The sequence below is a fragment of the Zosterops lateralis genome (assembly GCF_965231275.1).
Source record: "Zosterops lateralis genome assembly, chromosome: 1".
NCBI classification, from domain to species: Eukaryota; Metazoa; Chordata; class Aves; order Passeriformes; family Zosteropidae; genus Zosterops; species Zosterops lateralis.
The window spans coordinates 146,219,678-146,246,221 of NC_139762.1; the positions used below are offsets into that span (position 1 = coordinate 146,219,678).

At 39.5% G+C, this 26,544-nt stretch overlaps 1 protein-coding gene across 1 annotated transcript in view; it reads right to left on the reverse strand.

Moving 5' to 3' along the window:
• Positions 1-26,544, reverse strand: part of EIF3H (eukaryotic translation initiation factor 3 subunit H) — an 86,539-nt gene extending 59,995 nt beyond the window's left edge. The window contains exons 1-2 of the mRNA XM_083865234.1: positions 26,409-26,544; positions 8,157-8,313 (exon numbers count right to left, since the gene is read on the reverse strand). Of these exons, the coding sequence (XP_083721360.1) occupies positions 8,157-8,313; positions 26,409-26,528 (277 nt within the window). The 5' untranslated portion in view covers positions 26,529-26,544. The remainder of the gene's footprint in view (positions 1-8,156; positions 8,314-26,408) is intronic.

Sequence of the window (26,544 nt, forward strand, 5' to 3'; positions counted from 1 at the left end):
AATAGAACTATAGGCATTTCCTTAATTTCAACTCCCAGAAAAAAAAAATTGGGGATTTGCTCATTTTGCCGCACTTTCCTTCACGTCCCTCAAGTTTATTACAGCATTCTCTGGGAAAGGAAATGGCTAAATACTTACATTAGCAAAAAAGGAAAGGAGGGGGAATGGAAAGAGGTAATAAGAAGGTGTTAAAAGAACTCTCTTCCTCTTGGTCCAGCCCCACTGGGAAAAGAACAGATGAGCACAGAGTCCAAGTCAAGGCTGGGGGACCCACAAGGTCTGCACACAGTTGGTCCCTCAAGACAGGACACGCTACAGACCAAAGCAAGACGTGCAAAAAGCACAGAGAGAGTGATCCAGGCAGCCCAACTCAAACAGCCGCTCCTGTGCCACACTGTACAAGACCAAGGAATAATAAATCAAGGATGAAGAAGTTGAAAGTTTTTAGCAGAACTGACAATGTGTCTTCACAAGGTTTGGGCTTCCTTCCGGATGAAGCTTTAGTTCCTCCAAACACAGAGGTAGACACAAGAGCAGATATTAAGTATGTGTGTGTGTGTGTATATATATATATATATATATATATATATGCACATACACACACACTTTCATTATTTAACTGGTTGTCTGCTTCTGTACTCTTTTATGTCTTTAGTCCAAGTTGAGCTAATTATATTAGCACCAAAAAAATTAAATTCAGAATGACTCATTTGTAATATTTTACCAAAATTGAAGGTAAAAGAAACTGGGCTTTCATGCTGCTGACCATATAAAAATTAATGAGTTTCTGCAAGTCAAACAAAATCATATAAAATATTCGTATAACAAACTAAATTATTGTATATCGTGATTTTAAATAAAGAATACAGCTAAGATAAAACACAAGCTATGAAGTAAAAACTGCTGGCTTCAAGACGAAATCTTCCATATAATGAAATGTTTAAATGCATAGCTGAGTTTGATACAATCTCCCAGCCCATTCTAATGCTGCTAAAGAATGTGTATATACATCTACCTACCTATCCTTAAAACAGACGCTTCTCTAACTTCATTTTCAGGCTAAGTAAGTGCATATTCTTAAACACGATTTTCAGTAAAGTACAGCATGGTAGTTTATTAAGTATTATAATAATATCCCTGTAATTGTGAATTGTGGAAAAAAACAGAAAACAACCTACAACAGATTTTAGGCAGGTTTTCCTGTTTAAAATTGCTCAAGGAAAAACGCCATTATATATGTTTTCTTTTAAAAAAAAAGGCTAAGAGCTAGCACTTTGCATTTTAAATCAAATTACACCAACTTCTTTTGCAGCAAAATTTCAATGGAACCTGATTTAAATAAAACTTTAATACGCATGGTACTTTAAAGAGCAAATTTATTTCTCCTTTTTGATACAAAATCAGATGTTGGATGAAAGGATTAGCCTACCACTTTAAAGCATTGTCCCTACAGTAAAAATCAACTTGAAAATCCAGAAATGCAGTAAACAGAGCATTTCAGGCAGTTTGTCAGAAGAGGAATAGTTGATATGCAATTTTTAAGTGTGCACAGCCCAGCAGTATAAATTCCCTTAGATAAGCCAAGGAGTTCCATCGCAAGTGTTGCCTCCTTTCTCAGTTCCGTGCGGCAGAATTGGGAAGCAAAGACACAAACCCGCAGAACAAGGAAAGCTCCTGTTCTGCTTTGGGACACACAGACAAGTCTGGATCAAACTCTCCCCATCCACCCCGAGCCTTAGAGCACACGGCACATTTAGGCTGATTCGAGAACCGAAGCAGCACCGCTGAGTGAGGACAGTCACTGCACTTGGTCACACATTTTGTGAATTCACGGGTGTAAAAGATTCCGTGCCCTTTCCCAGGCGGAGGTGCCGCGTTCCCCCCGCGCTGCCGCAGCCCCGGGCCGTGCGCTGGCCACGGGCGCCCCCTGACGGCGGCTCCGCGCGGGACAGGCGGGGACACACGGCGGGGACAACGGGACAAGGGACACACGGACAGGTCACTCGCCTCGGGCAAGAGAATTAAAAGCACTGTTTCTTAGCACTTGTGATACAAAACCATCCTCTGGCAGACACAGCCGCATCTGTGTACACGCATCCACACACCCAAGGCACACTTCAGCCCGCAGCCGCTAAACCAGCTTTTTATTGGGATTTCTCCTTTCTTACCCATTAAAGAGAGAAACCTCCAGTCATTACAGGTAAGTCTGCAAAGTATAAGAACTTAGGCAAAACATTTAACAGGCTGCATGCCTGCTACTCCACTGAACCATCACAATTACACAAACCATTTCAATATTAGCCTCCTTTCAGGAAACAAATCAAGGGCTTGCACCGGGGACAGGTAAAGTACAAATTAATTCAGCAGTTTTATTAAAGAACCTTGAATATGTGATATATTGTATTAGATGACAATTAAGCACATAATAAATAACATCTTTGTCCATCAGTACATTGCAATATCAGTTCTGGCAATCCACAAAAAAAAAAAAAAAAAAAAAGAAAAAAAAGATTATTTTGAATGCTTAACAAACCAACCTTCCACCCTCTGTCATAATCACCTGAATTACTTACATAAATGAAACATTATTGACTCTATGGACTATTTCACACATTCATTACACCCAAATAGTTTTTTTAAAAAAACAAACAAAAGAACTCAAACAACCCCCCCCCCCCCCCAACCTTAAAATTCTATATCCTTTTGCGCATAGAGAGCAAAGTGTAACTTCATAAATGCATGGACACACTTGACAGACTTTCACCAGCACTCAGTAATTGAAAAGTCGACACTTACACAGTATGGCTTTCTTCCTAAATTACAACAGGCCTTACAAAAAATATAGATTAAGAACTCAGATAAACGGACTACAACTGGAACCACAATCAAGGCTCTGATTTAGAAGATTTTGGGTCATCTGCTCCTTTCCTTAGTGAAATAAAACTCAAATGTCATGCAACCTGGTTTGATTTCTTCATTTCATAAATATTAAAAAACAACAGACATGAGATACAATTGTTATACCTGAAGAGAATAAACAAAACAAAAACAAACAAAAAAGAAGAAAAAAGCAGCCAGCTGAAATTGCATCTGCCTATTCAGAACATAGTTACAGTCACTGCACATTCAAGATCTGTCATGCAACAATACAAGAGAAATAGAAGATGATAAATACAACGATAAAACCTTTGATTTAAAATGGGAATAAAACAAGAAAAACTGACAAAATCTAGCCTGGACAGAAGCCATTACAGAAAGGAGATGAATCAACACTGCTAGGGGGGTATGACTTAATGACACTAGGACTTCTACAGCAATACTACTAAAAGAAATCAACATTCACAGAGTCCCTTTGGACCCTATTGCAACAAGGCTTATGAAAGGTCTAGAAAACACATCTTCAGGGAGCAGCTGATGGAGCTGTGTTTGTTCAGTCTCAAGCACAGGAGGCTCAGGAGGGACCTCATTGCTCTCTACAATTACCTTGAAAGGGGAGTGCAGTGAGGTGGAGGCCAGTCCATTCTGCCGTGCCCACAGTGAGAGGACCAGAGGAAATGGCCTTAAACCGCAGATTAGGTATTGAATTGTTTTTCAGTGTCAGGGTAGTCAGGCACTGGAACAGGTTGCCCAGGGAGGTGACAGACTCGCCAGCCCTGGAGGTGTTTAAGAGGTCCTGGGTGACGTGGTTCAGGAGTTACAGTGTAGTACTGGGCAGTGGTTGCACTCCATGCTCTTGTACCTTTTCTCCAACCCAGATGATTCTGTGATTCCACCTGAAGCCCTTGGCTTCCGCAGGGACCACAGGTCACAGGTGAGCAAATGGGCAGCACTGCAGGTAAGGCTCAGCAGCTCTAACTGCTGCTGCCCCTGGCCAAGGAAAACCCTGAATAAGCACCATTTATGAGCTATGACACCTTTGTCCACATGCAACTGCACCCATTGGAGGGAAAAAAAACTGCTGGATTTGTGGAAATACTGAACTATGTTATTTCTACTTGTTACTGAATGATTACACAACTAAATACAACCTAAAGCACAAAAAACCAAAGGTAATAGAATCTTTAATCATCTAGCTAACCTGAAAACCAAAATGAATCCTTTCAAGTAACAAAGTAAAAATAATGTTGGGGGATAGGGGGAGAAGGCATCAGCTTTCCTTCTGGAGCATTTCAGAGGGAATCCAATAAAAGAAGAAAAAGTTACAACCATATAGAACTTATTTTGATGTATAATTACATAACTATCTTGAAGTTCCAATTGGCATATTTACCAGAGGACTTAATTTATTATCTTAGCTTTGTAAATAAATTACTAAAATACATTGGACTATTGTTTTTTTAATAAATCTCTTTCTAAATAATGTCTCACAACATCTATAATGATTGACAAGAGGTATATTACATTTTTAACTGTTGGATTTCCAAGACAGGAATATAAATTTCCTTTAAATGGGGAGAAAAACTACTCAGTGAAAAGAACCGAAGATAAAATCAATAAAGTGCAAAAGATTGAATTTAACATGTTGCTTAGAAATAAAATTTATAGACATGAAAAATATATTTCTTTTATCAGGAAGAACATACAGAAAATAAGGTTTTTAGTAAACCTTAACTGAAAGACAGCAAAACTATGCTCAGACAAAGGCTTGGAAGTGCCCTAAAGTGAAAGCACTTCTCAGTTAACTTCCCTCAGTAAGACAAGATGGAATACTGCATCATTTCACAGAAGGACCTAAGCCAAAAATCCTTACAGCAGAAATCTGATTTTCCCTAAACAAGAATTGAATCTACGGGGAGAAGGACATGGGGAAGGGGAGGCAGGGGGCCTCCCTGGAATAGGCCAACAGGAACAGGGGTTGTATGTGTAAATCACTGAAAGTATCTTCATGAAATTAAAGATCAGTGCTTTGAAAAATAAAGTCGATGCCTATGAGGCTTTAAGTGCACCAGCAATAAGGAAACATAGCTATGTGAAAAATAAATGCCTACCCAAAAGCCCCAAGTTCAGCCCTAAAATATTGAACATTCACATTGAAGCATCTTTTGCTGAGGACTCGAAAACAATTCTGCCATTTTCCTCCATTAGCTCACACATCATCAACTAAACCTCACCTACAGATTTCTAACAGAGAGCTGGGTTGAACCTTCTCACCCCCACTAAAAATCTCATGCTGCAGCAGGCCAACCTAAGTGTTTAAGACTTCCCTGACAGGAAATCTTACCAAAAAAATTGCACTTTGTAAAAGGAATCATAGGAAGACAACACTGCAGGAGAAACTTTCTAAGATGAAAAACACCTGTGGCTGCATACGTGGTGGACAGCCCGCCCAGATTTGCAGTAAGAATTACTTGAAGCTAAAAATCCTCTCATGTTTTCTGTAGTTTCAGAAATAGTCCGATTCAAGTTGCATTAAAAATTTTTCTTGCACTAAAAGAACAAGTTCAGATATGTTTTTTAAAAAAATAATAATTTTTGAAGGAATTCTGTAACAGCAAACAGTCAAAATCTGATATTATCTCCAGGCACAAAGCAACAAGAGACAAAATGGCACCATAACAAAAGCATAACTAAGCATATCTGAAGAAATGGTTGTTGTAAGCAAGCTTGACTACGTCTTTATCAGACTGATTCTTAAATGTCATGAATACCTATTTCAAGTTCAATTTAAGGATATTTTCTTAGCACTCTCAAAAATGTGTTTTATATTAGATTTGCACAGCTTAAAAGAGGAAAACATTCACGTAAATGTGTCTTGCCAATTACCCAACAGTTTATTTGCTCAAATATCACCCTCTTGCACAAAAGCTCAAATTCTCTTAACAACAATCACCTCAAGACCACTAATGTCTACACTAAGGCAGAGGATGATGCAACATCATCACGACAAAAGAGCACAGTGTTAAGTATGATTCTGTGTGATAGCAGCTCTGAAGTGCCAAGGCCCTCATATTTTCCCTCCATATCTATGGGCCTGAATTTGTGCAAGTATATAAAGGCAGACAGGGTACTGAAGTAACACACAAGTCTTAGGGGGAAGGAGGTGCCTTGTTTCCTTTGGTTTTTAGGATCCTGAATTTTAACATTCTGGCACATAACAAGAGATTTCTCTACTTCACTTATCTGTATCTAGAAGAAAAAAGAATCTTTTGAAAACCTGGCAGGATGCTTGCATAGGGAAACACAGCTCCAGGGAAAACAAACAGGGGGCATTTATAAAACATTATTGTTTTTCACATTGGCAAGACAGAAGACAACTCTCAAATGCCTAAAAAGATACCAAAAGCTCAAGCTAGCAACCTCAACAGCCATTTTGTTTATGTTTTCATCTTCCCTAGGCTCTACCACCTAAGTTAAAGAGCTCAAGAGACCCCTAGTAAGGAAATGCAGAATGAGCAGGAGCACTTGCCATTTCCTAAACGGTTTGGTCTATTTAACTGAGTGTTTCACTGAGAAGAATGCAGAAGCAGCATATCTGTGATCCACATAGCATAGGCTAGGGAAGATGGAAACCAATGGGAAATTCTCCTGAATTGGCTTACAGGGTTTAGCATAGGCAAGTTCCCCTGACCTGGCTGCAGATTCCCCACCACTGCCAGGGACAACATCAGCCTCACTGCCACAGGCTCACTTCCCACTCTGGCTAGAGTCTGCTCTGCTTTCTCTGCCCACAGCATGGGAACAGAAAGCTGAAAAGCTAAGGGCTCCAGGTGAGGGGAGCTTTGCCTTTGGACCTTACTGAATGCCAGGATTATTGCCTAATGGCTAAAAAAGGCGAAAAGAAAGACTTGTACCAAAATTCACTTTCCTGGAATGAAGTTTCTCCCAAACATGAACAGTTGAACCCTGCATACCTGATCACAGGCTTACAGCTCAGCATGGGAGCCATCCTACAGTGAGCTGAATCCATCTCAGACACTGAGAAAATCGTTTCAGTACTTGCTCTCCTATCAGCTACATGGAAATAATTCAGGTATTTTCTACAGAAAAGAAAATGAAGCATGAGGTCCAATTAAGAATTTAGATTATTTCAATCCTTTGAAGAGCTCCAGAAGAAAAATAATCTTTAAAACATTTTAAGACTTTAGTAAAACATGGTTCTGACTCAAGCACCATGTTATTGTAGGACAATTAAGATTCCTTTTTGTTTTGCACTTTTTTTCTTTGAGCTAACTGTATAATCCCACAAAGGAAGCAATACAGCTACAAAACCTTACCAAGTTGCAAAGAATTCTTAAAATTATCTCTGCTATAAAAGCAGGGTCCAAGATTCTTTCGTTGTAAGATAAAATATTAATTTAATAGTACCTAATCTCATTATAAGCAAGAAAAAGCACTTTATATTTACAGATGAAGTGATCTTGCTCAAACTGAATTATCAAAATGCTTTGACTGCAACTACTTTGACTATATTGCCTCTTTAGTTACTCTTGAAGTTAAAACTCTCTTTATGCCCTAATAGTTTTTCTACAAGTACCATTAAATACACACATGCATTCTTATAATAGCAAGATTAGAACCGTAAGCCTTTTAAGTTTGCTTTATAAATTTGATGTCATTCTGTGCCAAGCCAATCATACTAACTTACAATGTCAAGTAACAAAACATCACTAGGACCAGCAAAAAACATTGAGACACATAGGAACCTCCCATGCTATGTTCTAGTTCACTTGGAATGCAAAATGATCACCCAGACTTCAAGTTAGCCGAAGCCTCTTAAAACTTAGAAAGCTCTGCTCTCCAGACGTTCAATGAGTACTTAACACATACAAGTAAATCCACAGAGAGGCAATCTGTGTGCTGAGCTACATCCAGATGTGTGTGTATGTACACACATATACACAGCCATTTCCACAAAAAGCTTTAAAGTGATTATCAATTACAGACAGGAAACTAGTGCATCTTCCTGTGTAGACAGTCTCATCCTAAAATAAATGTTCATATAATACAGTATTCATTCCTCATAACTTCCCTTATACAGACAAGCTTTAAGTTGGATATTCAGGATGGCGCTCCTATTAACCCGCTGACACCACAAGCCACACTAAAAAATCTCTCTGAGAACACACAAACTTCTGCTCACTGTGAGGGAAAAAAGGCTTTTTTAGCCCATACAGATTTTCTTTTTAGCCTAAGTTTTACAAAACTGTAACTATTACCTTCATCAAAGTCTGCATCATCTTCTGTATGCTGAGGGAAAGGGAAGCAATTTGTGATTTCAAGTCTGTCATCCACGACAAGACCCAGGAGCACTCCTTGGACCACTTCATTCCCCTGTCCTTCTTCTTGGTAATGTTTAATGATCTTTAACACAACCTAGAACACAAAACAATAAAATCATAATATGCAATGCTTTATTTTTGTCTTCAAAAATTCCCTATCTGAAACTTTTAATTTGTTGGACAGATTAGGGCTGCAAACCAAGTGAGCTATTGGCTTAAGCAGCAGCAATTTTAATACAGGTTGAGGAACAGACAGTCATCCTAATATTACAGGGAAAAAACAAGACCATTAAATGAACCATCAAAATGCAATTCTAAACCAATTTTCTGAAACACCACTCTAAAATGAAATATTGATCCTTTTTATTTTAGCTTGTTGCTTTAACTTTGAGCTTTTAACAATATCTTGCACGCCCAATAAGCCCCCTCTTCAGGGAAACAATGCTCAAGAAACTAACAAAATATCTTTAAAAACTATGTGGAAACTTGTAGGATTTTTTTAAAGGTGCAGATCACATCAAATTTCAATTGCATTAATCTTCCAAAGTACATCTCACTGCAGTTTTACTTCAGATGATAGTTCAAGTTATACAATGTGAATGGCACGTCATAGGGTATTTAAGAAAAATCAATGACAAAAGAAAAAAATGCGCAAATTACTCGTAATATTTTTAACAACATAATTCCAACTTCCTTCCTTAAATCTGAACTCTACAATGAATAATTCTCACGAGATGATGCTGTAAATTGGAACAGCATGAACAAAACCACTCAAAAATTGTCAGTCATTTGATAGCAACACTTCGTACTTAAATAACATTTTATACTCAACAAGAACTACAGTAAGGTAAGACACTAATCACAAATATTGACTTGAAAGAACTTATGTTTTGTCCAATGAAAGAGAGGTTTATTTTACTAATCCATCTGCTCAAAATTCAACAGAACATGTCTGATGATTATGTTTTCATTAAAGCAATACTACATTAACATCTGATGGCAAACAGACTAGTTTAGTAGATTTCAGCTCAACCATCCTTAGAACAGACTTCGTACAAGTACTGGCTTTTAGTGAACATTCTACAGGAGGCGGGAGGGGGGAAGGAAGTTAGGCTCATACTCACACATCAGGAACATATATCTGTCCCTAGCTTTCTGCTTTGTTGATTAGCAAATGTCACTTTTTCTAAAATTAATGTATTAAATTAATTTTTCTAAAATTAATGTACTAAAGTACCACAACACAGGTTAAATGAAAGAAAATGGAGAGCAGAATAGAAATCATTTAGAAATACACTGCCTTCTTGGACTAAAATGGGAAAACAAGCTTCATATGCAGCCCACCTGGAGGCAGGGCAGAGAGGGTAAAACTAAAAAGAAATACCTATTTCCAATTAAGTTGGATTTAAGTATCAAACTGGACTAACACCCACTGGTTCCTTGTTTATTTACAGAATCACTCACTTGTGCTTCCTCCTGCATTTTGAAATACTTGCATTGAAGCTTCTCAATCATTTCTAGAAAACATTTCACTCCAATAAACATTCATATCTGTCACTCAAGTCCTTTGCAGCCACACCTTTTTATCCAATTAACTGAAACAGGTCTAGAGAGCAGAGACACAAAGAGCTACTTTGGCTACATACACCTCATTTCATGGGAAAACAGTAAGGAAATTAAGATCAGTGAGCAGTGAAGCAGCATTTAACACTGATGGAAGCAGTGCAGCAACCACCAGTTTGAGATCACCCGGACGTAGAAGATGAACGTACCACAGAGCCAGCACATAAATAATATTCAACTCTCATTCAGTGTGAAGCTAAGGTTTATCATATATTTGCCATAAGCCCTGTCTTCCATAGTCATGGAATCCATAACTACCCTGCCAGATTACAGCACAGAGAGCTCTCTACTGCAGAAATTCTCAGCATCATTACAGTCTTGTAAGCTTCACCTTTTCCAGTATTTTTCTTATTTTCTCTTGAGCTCTTTATGCACACTGACTGTCCCTGTTAATGTGAGTATTGTTTGACTGTTTGATTTCATTCCAGGAGCATTTGTGATACGATGTCAATTTGCTGCAGCGTTTCTGATGATAATTGCTCACAGAAAGCAGCCACAAATGAAACAAGCATGGGCTGTCACAGAGTATCAATGATTTTTCAGAGAAAGAAAACTAGGAGTTCAAAGCTCTTAAATGTTAACCAAATACCCCAATACACAATGAAGTTATTACACAAGCCTGCACTTTTTGATCCTCAGCCTGAAGACCAGAGTAGACATTATCCAAGGAGAGAGAGACCCCAGGGATTTAAGTCTACCTGCAACCTTGTTTCCAACAGAGTCTGAGAAAGGGAGCGGAGGAGTTCATGAACTCAATACTCCAAATTTCACAACCATTAGGACACTGCAGAAGTTTGTGTTTATGACTGCACTGGAAAATACATTAGCTACCGAAATCACTTATAAAAAGATGCATCCAATGACACAGGATTTTTGTTTTCATTCTGTTCTTTGTTCTGGACAGTTTTATTTAGCACATAAGACACCAGTCTTTTATACAGCAGACTCTTCAGCTCAGATTGAAAAACCTGCCACCAAAATACTGCCATATGACCAAGCAGGAAATGTGCTCTGAAACTTGCGTTTCAGTACTAAAAAACAGACCTTCAGGTGTAAAGCAGCACTATTTCTCAAGTAATAACTGCAGCTACAACACTAAAAATGTCATTTCCATTTGTTTGCTAGTCTGGATACAGCAGGAGGAGATGACCACTGTGCGAACACCAATGCCATGACATTACTGACAGAATGTACAAACCAATACTCCATACTGAATAAACCACATATACCCAAGAAAAATGAGGACTACCTTGTATCTAGACATTTCCTGAAAGAAAAAGATGTTATGTTATGTGAAGTATTGGAACAGAAACAGTTACATTGGTCTGAAAATAAATGTAGTAAGTGTTAATACTGCAAGTAACACAGTACATTGAAAAATATCCATTTTTCCAAATTATACTTTAAAAAAAACCCCAAAGAAATCTAAACAAACACCAGCATCTTTCAGTCAATGCTGATTCACTTTCCAAACACCATTTATAATTTCCATCCAATTATTTCCCTAATAGGAAATACTGCCCCTTTGTACAAGCTATTACTGTTTTTAAATACCAGTAGACCCTTCACTGCGATGCCATAGCTACACAAAAATTAACAGTACCCAAACCATATTTCAACTGCTGCTGTTATTATAGTAATGCAGCTGGCCAGCCAGGAAAGGTTATGTTTTTAAGGAGAAAATGTATAAAATAACAAAAAACTCCTCCAATTTCTAAACTCTAATATCCTGAATGTAAGTCAATAATCATATGCAGCATGACTTAGTAAATTAGCATTGTATCAGATACATAATGACTCTTTAGAAAAGCATATACGAGTAACTCCTAAATAAAACTCAAAGTCTCTCAGCCTTGTAAATTCAGTGTTCAAAACACCAAAGTAATTTAATCACTTGGAGTAGCCACTTGTCAGATTTTAATGACCATTAATCCTCAATAGAAAAAAAAACCTGCGGCCTTGCAGTTCTGCAGTGCTCCTAATCTCCAAATCTTCAAAGCACTGCTCAAACATTAGGAATGAAGTCATACAAAAAAAAAAAAATTAAAAAAAAATTAAAAAACATTCTGAAACTATTAAGAACATCAAAGATACATATTTTAACTGCATAGTGCCAAATTTTAAATTTGGCTACATCCTGACATCACAGTTGTTAATTTCCAAAGTTTGTACCTCACTACAGAAATACGTGTAACGTGAACCCGCAGCTGAAGGATCGTGAGCCTTTGGGGAAGTTCTGTGGGGACATGAATATACCAAGATGCACATTTCTGCATTTATCTAAAGAGAAACAACAGCAAATCAAAGCACTAAGGATTCACTTACGGCAGTGCTCCAGAGAGCTGAATGTCACCACATTGACACCAGATTTCCAGTACCTGTGCCATGCCTTACGCATGTGAAATCAAACAGGAGAGAGCTTCTGTGAGCCCACTGGATACATGATGTAGCACACTGATCTACAGTTTTAAATTAAGTATTTAGATCTTTTTAAATGCTTAGCATTTTTTTGCTACCCAAGAAAGCTTTGTGGTCACAACCACTAGCATCAATTGCCAGCATCTGGGGAAGAGGATGGGGAGAGTCTAAATGACTCTGTGTTATGTAGCTGGTTTCAGCACTAACGTGGAAGGTCCCACAACGCTCACATCCTCTCAGTACTTATCACTGCTGCAACGGTGATCAATATTTACCTTGGCAAAAGGGTCTTTAAAGCTGTGACTGTTAATAATGTGTGATACATTTTGATTACATCCATATCACATATGTAGCCTTCTCCATACAAATTCTTAGAACTCAAACCATGAACTTTTATATTTGAGCGTTTCAGCACGAGCAATTTTAAACTCCTAGCATAAACCAAATTCTAGAGAGAACTGATAACGCAGCTTTGTAAATGGATAGATCACAATGTTAGTCAGCACTAATAATGACTCAGGAAATTGTTAAGCTCAAAGACGCCTAGAAACAGCATCTTCTTGATACACATAAAATGCATATATGCCACCTCTGGATAAAGAGTAGAACTGTTTAGCAATTAATATCCACATGAAGACATACCACATTTTACTCTAATTTAGTGGTCATATCTCCTTGCTCAGGTAACCCTACACCAAATCTACAACTGGTGCTGTGCTGAAACAATATGCAAAATGAAACGCCATGCAAAAATGAAATTCAATTAAGCAGTTCTGAAATTCTCAAGTAAGTATGGAACGGCTTTGTTTTTAAACAAAGACTTGGAAAAAAATTACAAAAAACCCTAGGTATCATGAAACATGAGCAATGTTAACATTTTAATAGTTCCAGATGAGGTTTTTACACACTATAGATAAGTGCTTATCCTACACTCACAAAAGACAAGTTCTGGAAGCTGACCAAGCAAAAATTTGCCTTAAGCTGATTTGTCTCCTGGCTATAGCACCACTTGATAAGACAATAACAGAGACTCTCAACTTTCCTGCCAAGAGAACAAGAACTCTGAAGTAAATTAAAGACATCATTGCAACGATTAAAAGTAAGAAAACATGTCTGATACACATGACATGCTCCTCCAGATGATTAAGGAGACAGATGTTTATAGACACACATAAAAAATTCCACCTTAATCAGTGCAGTCCACAGAAATGGGTTCTAGAAAACACTGTGACAGATAACATGTCAGAAGCACAAAATCAACAAGTTGATACCCTGGTCTCAGGGCTGTTGGCTATGAACCTTTATGGCACGAGATTCACCACCACATCAAGTCATGGCATGAGTTCAACACCAGGCTGAGTTGTGTGGTTGACACTCCAGGAGGACAGGACGCCATCCAGAGGGATGGGGACAAACTCAAGAAACAGGCCACGGGAACTACATGAGGTTTAAAAACAGCAAGGGCGAGGTGCTGCACCAGGGCAGGGCAACCCCTGGTACCAAACAGGCTGGGGGGGGGTGAGCAGGTGGAGAGCAGCCCTGCCCAGAAGGACTTGGGAGTGCTGGTGGATGGGAGGCTGGACATCAGCTGGGAATGTGCACTCACAGGCCAGAAAGGCAACTGTCCCTCGGGCCACACCCAAAGCAGTGCGGGCAGCAGGTCGAGCAGGTGATTCTGCCCCTTCCACTTGGCTCTGATGAGACTCCACCTGCAGTGCTGTGTCAGCTCTGGAGTCCTCAACACAGAAAGGCCACGGACCTGCTGGAGTGAACCCAGAGGAGGCCACCAAGTTGATCAGAGGGATGGAATACCTCTCCTACGAGGAAAAGCTGAGAGATTCAGGCTTGTTCAGCCTGGAAAAGAAGGCTTTGGGGTGACCTGACTGTGGCCTTCCAGCACCTGAAGGGAGCCTACAACCACAAAGGAGAGGATTCATAAGATCATGTAGTGACAGGACAAGGGGGAATGGCTTCAAACTCAAAGAGAGTGCTTCTAGAGCTGATAGTAGGAAAAAAAAAAAAAATCCTTAAATGTGAGGATGGTGAGCACTGGCATAAGTTGCCCAGAGAAGCTGTGGATACCCCATCCCTGAAGGTGTTCAAGTTCAGGCTGGTTAGATCTCTGACCAACCTGCCTATGACAGGGAGGCTGGAACTAGATGATTCTTAAGGCCCCTTCCAACCCAAACCATTCTATGAAACTAAAGATTAGCGGTGAAACTCAATTTTACATGTTATACTAATCTCAAGAAATATGACTGATAAACACAGAATTCACTTAAATGTATATTCCAGCTTATTTGCAGAGATCTTCGAATTTTTTAAGATTCTCTTACTGAACAGGACTGCAGTTTTGACCATTCCTGACATGATGAATGTCTAGACATTTTTTCTTTTCTTCTTCCTACTTAACTTTAGAATAAAAGCTCTTAAAGCTGGTAGACCAATTTTATCTCAGGAGAAGTAAAGGAAAAAAAATTAAAATAGTTTTCCATTAAGACCTTCAACATCTTAAAAGTAATTGTTTTGGCAGATATCTTCAGTTGTAACTATGTTTGGTGGCCAAAAAAGAAAATAATTATAATTCCCTGAGAAGTAATCAAAAAGATACTTAATCTAAACATTGTGTTGAAAAACCTAAGGCCAAGACTGAGCAGACTTTAAAGGCAAGGTAACTTCAGAAAAATGTTGTTTTGAACAGCAACTTCAGAAATAACAAGCCTTAGCCCTCACTGTTTTATCTGGTAAGTGTAGCAGTCATCCTTTGGACAGAAGACCTCAAACGCCCCACAATAATTTACATTTGTCTTGACTTAATAGAGCCTAAATACCATCATTTATAAAGTCTTTGTAAATATAGTTCTTGGAATAGCAAGCTTACATTTTATGTCACTCAACAGCTAATTCAACACCAGATGTTAAAATCTTATTTCTGAACTTGACAGAAATTTGAGGCTTAAAAACAATAATTATATAGGAAGCATAACAGAATGATGCATGCCATTTCACACCATCTCAATTGTACATCAAAATACCTTTTTGACACAAGCAGAGGTTTCTTGGAGCTGAGCCTAAATCCACCAACAATGAACAGTGTGTATTGATCTGAGGTGGTCCTCAAGCAGAGGATGCTACATATATTTTCACACTGAAATTACAAATTATAGGAGTCTGTCGATTTTGTCTCCTGTAGGTCCTCAGCACTAAACTATTCCAGAAATCCATGTTAAACTGAATGGAAAGTCCATCCTGAACTATGGGGGGAATGATGTTACATGCTTCTGTAGTATATTAGTATTTTTGAGTACTAGGAAGCACATGAGAAGCATCCAAAGCTTTTTGTTCCCTAGGTGTCTTTATTACATCACGTGGAACCATAACACTTGCTTAGTTTGTAAACATCAAGACTTCAGACAACTGAACTGCAGAAGGGAACATCAGTAAGTAACTTTTCTGCTCCACAATACGTACATGAGGCTAAAGAGAACTACCCAAATCATAACAGATTACTGATTTAACACGTCTTTTTCTGTCACTTCTGCCTGGTTTAGGAACCATTGCTCCCTGTAATTAAAGGAATCTAGATGGTTTTCCAGATTACCTCTTGCTTACAGCCATCTCACTTTCCTTCAGCATTTGGTTGGGTTTTTTTCTGACAGAACAAAGGCAATAATATCCATACACAGCCACAAGCCAGATGTAACACCCCTTGTCACTTTATCTCAGTAAGTGGCTGACTCAAAGCACAATTTTAAGTCAGTGACAGGCCAAGAAGCATTTTATCACTTCTTCCTGAACATTAACTGCTAATATGCACTGTCTGGGCATGGCTGAAAAAGCTGTACCTTGCTTACCCTAAAGCTTAGCTTAGAAAAAGCAGACATTTCTCCCATTTTTCACTTTCTGAACACTCTTGCACAGATTATGTGTAGCTCAGCAGCAAAACACAAACAAGCAAAGCTTCAACCACCACTGAAAATGGCCCACAGAAAACACTTCTGAAGGACCTGCTCTTTCAGCTGCTTTCTCTTTTTAAGAAGAACTACTTCCAAACTGCTGCGATTCAAGAGCTGTAGAATTTCCCTAAAAACAAGAGAGAAAAGCATTCTAAGAAGAAGTGGGCCTCCCTACAGGGACACATCCTGGCTGCACCTTCCTGCAGCCCCTGCTTCCAGCCAAGGTGGTTGTTCCCACAGCACAAGCCCAGATTCCTGCAGACACCACCAATCACCAATCACCAAGTGATTGACACACACATTATTCACTCACTGGAAACAAGCTCAGCTGCTGCAAACATGGGTTAGCTGCTCGCTCATTCTGTTACTGGGATAGTTTCAAAGTCACAAAATTCTTTAAAAAAATCATAGTCTATAAAAAAAGCTACTTCAAATTACAAGAATCAGTGATTTCATGTAAAACCAGACACAGAACACGAAAGAAACCATTTCTCAATACCTAGAACTAAAACTGGTTAATATCCAAAATATAAAATGGAAAAGACAAACTGAGACAAGACTCCACAGGTAGGTGGAGTTCAGACTGAAGAACTGAAATAGCACAGACACCAAGCCTGTTTCTGCACAAGTACAACGTTAGAAGGGAAGATTACTGGATTTTGGCTCGAGGCGTGTGGGGTTTTCATAGGCTGTGGTTTTCCTTGACTCTGCCAGGAATTTACATTTGTCGGCTAATGTCTTGTAGGTACCACGAAATATCTGTTTAAGTCATTTATTTACTCATGTCCAAGTGAGCTGCTTGTTCTTGCAAAAGGAAGCAGTTAAACACAAACTGCAGTACATCAAAGGAAAAACTAATTAAACAGTGCAGAAAAGCAAAGGTTATTAAAACACAGAAAAATACTGAATGTTAATCAAGGTGTGTGTTACCAAAGAGATCAATCTCTTCTTCATTTTTGTCCCACTACAGTTGAGTTTTACAGCAGTTCAGGTTAACAGCCACCTCCAGGGTTACTCACAAGCCACTAGCACACTTTAATACTGCCTCGACGTAGAGCAAAAATGCATCATTGCCCACGTGCACTGAAATTCTCCATTGCTGTGTTCACACGCTGCTAAAAGGCAGTTCTCTACAATGTGAAGTTTCATAACACATTTCACAGTACGTGGATTCATGCACATTCCCATGGAAACCATCAAGGCCATGGGCACTGCAGAATCACTTCCTTACAGGAACACTTCCAAAAGACAGCCCCAGGACCCCAATCGTGTGAGTGGCAGGGCATTAGACATTATTAGCACTCTGTCAGGAGGCACTGACAGGGATGTAATGAGATTAACATCCAAAATTCTGCTAGTTGCAAGTGGGATGGAGCATTTCCCCAGGATTACTTAGTATATTAGTCTTCTACTTCCCTGATGGCACTGAATAAAAAACTTCTGAAAACATTCAGTATTTCAGGCAGTTTTTACAAATTGCCAACACAATTTATATTTATTATTTTTAAAGAATTCAATATCTAGCCTTCATTTCAAGAACGAAAGCTGATGAATATACTCCTTCAGAGCACAACATATGGAAATTATATAGAAGCAGTAGAGACAGGCACAGTTTCAACATTTTCTGCTCAAAACACCAGAGCTTTACATTTATATTTCAACATACAGTCGACACATATGTTCTGTGTATCAGTGAATCACCATTGTTCAAAATTCATAACGCTCACCAAGCAAGGAGTGTATTGCAAGTATAAGGTTTTCTTCAGCATCAACTTCTAGCAGCTTCCTATAAAAAGATTTAGAGATGACAGCCAAAAGCAGCAGCAATTTTATTTAACAGCCTATTCTTTTATCAGATTGTGCCAGACTGCTGCCATTTTGAAGCTGAAGAAAAACTACAAGACAGTCACCCTTATCTATTTATTTGACCTTCAAAAATTAGCAAAGTGAGGCAGACCTACATGGGAGGAGGGAGTGGGGGCTCATCTGAGACTACTGATCTTTTCCAAAACACATACACTGCAGAATGAAACTGGACTATGCTGTTTAAGGGTGTGTCATTAAAGCATGACTTCCATATGCGTTCAACAGATGCTTCCAAGTAACCAGTAAAATCCCTACCGGACATGGCTTCCATATCATTTTAATAATTTATAACTTCTTCACAACCATTTTTTCCACATTGAAACACTCAGCCTTTCTGGCAAACACTTGGTTATGTGCTAAGGGGCTGCAGCAGAGGCAGATCCTCCTCGAAACAGCTAGTGCAATCCAGAGAACCAAGCCTGCATGGAGTCTCAGTTTTCTGACTGACTTAAAAGTATAAAATTGAGGGGGGAAAAAAAGCCCAAATCATCAACACCAGTTATTGCTTCAGCTTTCCCATCTTTCAAACAGAGATTTGCCTTTGTATCATCATCTGAACACTGCCACATGAAAGTCACTTCCAGAAGAGTTTAATTTCTAATAACAGCTACTGTGACAATGAGATTAAAAACAACCATTCTAATTTTATCACTGAGAATGCCAGTGGAGAAGGCAGTAGTATGGCTTTCAAATTGCTTCCAAGGAATGATGACAGCTGCAGTAAATATCCTACACCTCATCTAAAGTTTAAAAATCTTTAAAACAGTTTTTTTTTGTTTTTTTGGTTTTTTTTTTTTTTGCATTGGTAATAATGTAATATTAAAAAATCCAAGACCTAAGTGCTCAAAACTCAGCACTCAAAACTCATTGATGAAGCATTTTGTCAGACTGCATGTTTTTCTCAGGAACACAAGAAAAATCCCCAAATATCAGTAAGTGATTTACACCTCCAAGTTCCTGAACACCAAAGAACTTGCTGAACAGGAAGGGGGATGCACGTTGCTTCTTGCACAGATCTGGGCTCCAGGAAGGATGTGCAGCAAACACATTGCAGAGCAGGATACTGAACAAAGGCAAAGACCAACAGGTCTGACATGCTCAAAGCAACATCCTAACACTCACTTTCCAGAAAAAACCCAAATATTTATAAAAGAGAATTAGCCTGTTATTGCATGCATAAAGCAAAACTCAGGCATATCTTCAAACTCCAGTGAGTAAATAAGCCTCTCAATTAACTTTAAAATTTGATTAAGCCAAAAGAAATTAACAGAATGCTTATCTGAAATAAATATCCATATACAAGTCATTCAAAAACATTCCCACACTTATGCTGAACTAACTTTGTGTATGCACATTACAAAAGACATTATCCAAGTTAAGCTCCACTGTCTTGGTTTTAGATTATGGAATAATCATACAAAATACTAACAAGAATATTTATTATATGACTCTGAATTTTTTCCATTTGGTACATTAACAATTTATTTACTTTCCATTAAGCTGATATGATTCTGTTATGCGGTAACCCAATTAAACTGCTACACACTGTTGGTAAAGCCAGTATCACATCTCTGCAATCTTAATGCTGCTGGAAGATTAAAAATAATATGAAAGAAAAGTTATGCACTGTACCATCACTGAGAAGGTATTTTGAGCTTGCGTGTAAATACGGAAAAACAACACCCAAAGTAACCATATCCAAAAAGTATCTCTGGCAAAGAAAGATTAATGATAAAATACTACAGCAACAATAAGTTGAAGATACAAGATCCTTTTTCAAAGACTGGGGGTCAAAAAAAGAAAAGTTTGCTCCTCTTCTTACAAGGCCTTTCTTATGATCTGTAAAAATTATTTAAAAGGTGGAAGAAGAAAGAGTCCTAAGATTGAACAGGGTGTAGGAGTTGTTTAATACATTTCATACACACCACCAAGGGCCTTTCAGTATCTGCACCTGCTGAGTTTCTCCCTGGGGCCTGCAGGTCTGTGTACACTTCCTTCCATACACCACACTGAACATTTCTCTTACAATAAACTGAAAATCAAAGGAGAACATTTAACAATGTTCAGTGTGCAGGCAGAATGCACTGCCTCAGCAACAAAGCCATCACTGGTCACCTCCCAACCTGTGGTTAACACCAACCAGGACAAAAGGTAGTGATTATTATCTGCTGCATTTTAGATGTAACATTTTCATCACTAAAAGGTAGGAAGTTATTTGAAAGATATCTGGTGAAAACACTCCTGTCCTCAGTATCAACACAACCAAACAGGAACTACAAGATCTACTGTTTTTCACAGGAGCTCTGAATATACAATTACCACAACAGAGACCAGTTTGATGTGCACATAAGAGGGACAAAAAACCCTGTAACTTTAACCACTAATGACAGCAGCGTAGAGGGCAACACATTATTCCACTCTGCATGCAGCGAAAGAAAGAAAAGCCCAATTTGAAATAAGATTTTCCCCTTAAAGTCTGGAAGTGTAACACTGCTCAACACATTTAATCCACCTCCACACTTGGATTAACTCCTTTTGTCAGCACACCAGTTCCAGGGTATGAAGCGATAGCAGATGTTGCAGCTCCAAATGCCTCACTGGGGTACACTTACCACGACACTCGGGAGATGCTGAGTGCACCACTGCACTCTTACACAGCATTTAGAGTTTGTGCTTTGTTAGCACATATCCACTTCTCTCCACTGACAAAACACACTGAAATTTGCATTCTCACACCGTGTGATATTGGTACTTTACCCACTGCAGTTCAAGAAATTTCACTAAGCCTGAAAACTTTTATATTCCAAGGAGGCTCTTGCCCTTTCGACTTATCAGAACACATTAATGCTTTCTCTTCTGAATTTAAGCACAGATTATATGTCAGAAGTTCCCTTCTGGGTCAGATTCATGCAACTCATTGTTAACACATGAAGATTAATAGAATATAAAACAAAGCTCTCCTGTCTTCTCCATAGTTCAAGGTATCCATGAATACATCAAGCCAGTACTCAATTCACACACCCACTCTCGAGACCAGCATAATGTGATCTCATTTTTTAGGGAAACAGGTCAAGGAAAAGTCAACAAGATTAAACTTCAACTTAAAATTCCATTTTAACTCCTTTGGAAGACACACAAAATACAACACAGCCTGAAGGATGTTATATCCTAAAATAGTACTCTACAGCTCTGCAACATCAAGAGACTCCACAAAGAACAGCAGGCAGAACCCACCATGGTGCATTCTTCCTAAGTCGTCAGAAAGGGTAAAGAAGGAAAAAAAAAAAAAAAAAAACCACCCACCACAAGGAATGGTAGGAAAAGCACAATAGTCACAACTTAAGAAATGTCAGAGATTTCAGCCGGTTCCATAAAGGCTTCACTGCTACACTATGGAAATTGACTGCTTTCTTTCCAAGTTGTCAAAAGCTGTCATTTTAAGAAGTGCTTACATAAACATTTGCAAGAAAAGTCTTAGAAACTGATTTTTAGCAACTATGGTACTTCACTGTGATCAAACATATCATCCTGATGGGCTCTCCCTATGAACAGCTGAGGATACAGTCCAGTGTATCCAACCCCTTTAGGCAAAAATGGATGGTGATTAAAAAACAAAGCACAAGCAACTTAAATATCACAATCATTAATTGAGTAACTACTGAGAAGTAATTCAGTAATGATGTGAGGGTTTTTTTAAAAAATGTAGTCTCACATATTCTTATCTATGTTTTTGTAAATAAATAAATAAATCATATATATATATATATATTTACTGTAGATAAGAATACAAAGCACAAGGCACACTACACCATCACCAAATCAGGGATGATGTAATGAAGCTTGAAGTAACAACCTTTGATTAAATCAGGCGTATCTGACACAAGAGAATGTGGCACTACAGCCACACTGGTGATGGTGGTGCACAAATGCAGACAAGGCCTACGACTTTTAACCATCTTCTCAACATATTTATGTTTTGGCCAACATATGTTTGTATTTACTATAAACAAACTTACAAAGGTATCTTAAGGTTTATTGGCAAATTGTTACTAGTATTAAGACTTCTGCACATCAGCAGTTGTGAAGATATAAGAATAGAAACCTACAGGCATTTTGAGAAGCCTACATAACTTTTGCTACTTCCTACAATAAGTAAAAAATTTGTGCAATGGACATAAGTGTAAATAGAAATCATACACAGTGGTTGAGTAAAAAAGGAACCATCATTCCCATTAATGAAATAGTAAAAGCAATGCACATATTAATGCTTTAGCATGAGTTAAGGATTTAGTTATATTACTATGCAAGAGCCATGTACAAGCAAACCCTTTTCAGTCAGCTAACACTGTTCTTCAGAACCATTTCCAGGTGTGTATTTTTTGAATGTGTAAATAAATGCAAAGCTAAGATTTAAAAAGAGTAAGTAATTTTGGAGCTTAATAATTTAGTTAGATGAATTTAGTTGCTTTAACTTCTTTCCTAGAATAACTTCATGCAGAAGATTTGCAAAGATTGAAACACCTTCCTAGTAAAAGCACAGTGCCCTGTAACCATCCTAAAGACAAATGTGATTCAGAAAAACACTTATCTGGCCTAGCAGCACACCTGTGTTGTTAAGATCTCCTCATTTCCCATCTCACAGCTGTTATTTTCCAGAAGAAAGTTTCTATATATCCATCACCTACATATCAGTGCTCTGACACATCACACAGTCCACCACATGAAGTATCTGGTTTTGGATATTAGTTCAGTTTCTGAATGACACAGATGTTGATGCTAATCTTGTAAAAATGCTACTTACCCCACCAGATCTTATATCTTTAAATGATACACCAGTTCACTTTTGCCTTCACAGTTGCCTTCTATGTTGCCTGATTTCACTACTAAAATCATAAGAAATGCATAAATATGCCAAAGAAGTCCTCCATAAGTGTAATTTTAGACAGTGTAGTAGTTAACAGTTTCACTAGGGAAGTATTTTAGAGAAGTCTCCAAGATTTGATGGAAATCTAGAGTCTCCTGTTAACCTAAAAATCATTCAATGGAGTAATTATTTCTTATGTTCAAAAATCCATCAGCTTATAGTTTGAAGTTTATTACACCTCACTGAAAGAAAAGACTAGAATATCAGTGAACCAAATCTGATTAATTTTAGCAGCTGAATTACAAAAAAACTTTGTTCCCATTAAAGAATTTCTAGAATACAACAAACCTGAGTCCACCAACACCTCTTGCAAAAAAAGAAAACGGGTGAGCAAATAATGGCATTGCTGTACAATCCTTTCTGGAAACTTGTGATAACCAGAGAACCAGAGAATTGTTTATGTTGGAAAAGATCTCTAAGATCATCAAGTCCCACCGTCAACCCAACCCCACCACAGCACTCACCATGAAACTCTAAGTGCCAGGACTACAAGTTTTTTCAAACACTTGAGGAACGGTGATTGCACCACCCTGGGCTGCCCATTCCAGTATTTAACCACCCTTTCAGTAAAGAAATTTTTCCTAATATCCAATCTAAAACTCCCTGTACCGACCACTTCCTCTTGTCCTGTCACTTGTTACCTGGGGGAACAGCCTGACCCCCACCCGGCTACTCCTTTCAGGGAGCTGCAGAGAGGGATAAGGTCTCTCCTGGGACTCATTTTCTCCAGGCTAAACACCCCCAGCTGCTCCTCATCAGACTTGTGCTCCAGATCCTTCTCCAGCTCTGCTGCCTTTCCCTGGACATGCTCCAGCCCCTCAATGAGTTTCTTGTAGCAAAGAGCCCAAAACTGAACACGGGATTCGAGGTGCAACCTCACCAGTGTTGGGTCCAGAGGGACAATCCCTGCCCAGGTCCTGCTGGGCACCCTGTTCCAGGCCAGGATGTCACTGGCCTTTTGGGACACCTGGGCACGTGTTTGGTTTGGTTGCTCATCCAGCAGCCCCAGGTTCTCTTCCACCAGTGACTCTTTCCCAGGCCTGTTCACTACCGTAAACACAAGCTTCCTTTGGGCTACTGACTGGAGAACTCACAATGGAATCTCTATTCAAATTTCTACAACAGGAAGCAAAGACAACAGGATGCAATAAATGGCACTCAATGTGATCTTTTTGCCGGGATGGCCAAAAACAAATCTGTGAAATTTTACATCTCACCTGAAGGAAAAAGCACATTTTATAAGGTGCTTCTGAAGGGTTATTCTTTACCCTGCATTTTCTCATCTCTTAGATGAGAAACCACCTACACTGGAACCCATTTTCAATCTAAGCTTATTTACTAAGAAATTGAACTGATTAAAATAAGAAAGAAGTTAACTCCAAGATGCTCCATCTGTACTAGACTTTAAAAAGAGGCCTGAAAAGCAGATATTGCTGCATCATTATATATTATGCTTTAAGGTAACATCCTGATATTTAGAACATCTTCTTTTCACTATAAATACTGGAGGTTTTTTTACTTTACTATTCCTCTGAAAACACTAAACTTTCTAAACATACTTTCACATTCTAACACAGAGAGATGACTGATGCATCTTCTATTCTGCACTCACAGACTCAAAAGCAACCTACCCAAACGTGCCTTTGCTTTCAAAGCAGCCCCATTTGAAGGATTAACTGTGACACTGCCAAGAGATGAGGCACCACAGAAGGGAAAGAGATCACCAACTTCCCTGATGTCCACCAGAATTCTTAGTCTGCAATCCCCCTGGTCCTCACCAAGGTGACTGATGGAGTCTTGCTGCTTTGTGAGAGCAGACAAGACACTTAAATCAGTGAGATATTAGAAACACTTCAGAAGAATTTCACTCAGACACTTGAAAAACTTGTAACAGAAACCATTTTGTTTGCAAAGCAAGCAAATTTCTGCCAACATTTCTCTCCATCACAGATGTCAGAGAAGTTTATGAGGCAATGTCCTGAGAACACTTGATCTAAGAGACATCTACAGCAGGTGGAGAGCTGAAAGCTTTTTATGGTTTTCAGTAAACCACTTCCCTCTGTGCTGACTCTGTGTGAGAGGCACCACTGTGCTGTTACCAGCAGAAAACACAAGGAGAAGGAAGAAAAAGGCATGAAAAAAAAAAAAAAAACACCCCACAAAAAAATCATAAAGATTTGCTGGACTGTCAGCAGCAGAGCACCAGGGCCACTCACAGCTGATCTGAGTCCACAGCAGCTCACAAAGCACATTATGTGCCTGGTAGAAAAAAATCAGGAGCAAAATAAATCCAATTTCCCAGTTGTTAAGGAAGTGTGTGGCACCAGCCTGCAGCAGGAGCAGCCTGCCCTCCACTGCTGGGTTTGCAGGAACATTTCACAACTGGTCAGTTTTCACCACTCCTTGAAAATGCCCCATGAACCAAAGCCACAGGCACAGACAGAAAAATGTGATTCAAGTTTTCTCTTTTACAAGACCTACTATACACAAATAAATTATCCTTTCTCTTCCCAAGTGTTTACTGTACTGTGTATCTCCAGGATAAGAGCTGAGGACTACCACAAATAATGCCAAGCAGGCTTCAAAGTTTATCTCAAAACTCTGATCTTCCTCCTCCTCACCAGGGCACCAACTCTGTCCTTCACCCTTCAGCTGTGCAGGGCTCTGCTGGCACTCGGCAAAGGCAATGAAGTATCAAACAATGCTTCTGTCCTTAAGAAGTACGTTTTTTCCCTGTGTCATTAATAGTATTCCCAACTCTCTAAGAGGTGAGGCAGCAGCAAAGCCAAGAACCAGCTTTAGAAGATGCTCTTCCACTTCAGGCCAGCACGGATTGTCTCTATGAAGATGGCTCTGTCCTCTGCTTAGTCCCTTCAGTTAATAAAAATAAATAATTTATTTATAATAAATAAACCCGTCAGTTTATTTCATTTCTCACTAAGCAAACGCAGCAGGTGCCAGCAGCCCTGGCAGGGAAGGCAAAAAGCACAAAGGGTCGAGGAAAAACCCACCGCGCCCCTCAGCTCTGACACCTGCGGGACTTCCCGGGTAAATGGTATGAGCTATGAAAGATGAAAGTGGCAACTCCAGGCACAGGGGCAGCGGAACGGAGAAGTGAAACGTTTGGACAAAATGGACATTTACAAACAAAGCGCTCTGCCCTGGCCTGGCCTTTGCTCACAGCGGGCGGGACGCGCTCCCCTCACCAGGGACAAGCACGGGGCCACAGCCGGGAAGCTGGACAGGGATAGGGAGCCGCTCCTGCCCCTCGGGAAGCGCCGATCCCGGCAGGACACGAGGCTCGGCCCGGCACCGCCCCACGGACGGGCCCCGCCGGCGGCTCCACGCGGCTGCCCCGCCCGCCCCTCTCCCTCCCGCGGAGGCTCCGGGCCCTGCGCTCACCAGCCCGTCGATCTGCACTTGCTTGACGGCCGAGTCTCCCGCGGCCGCGGCTTTGCCTTTGCCCTTGGCGGAGCCGAAACCGCCGCCGGCAGCGCCCGAGCCTTCCTTGCGCGACGCCATCGCTGCCCCCGCACGG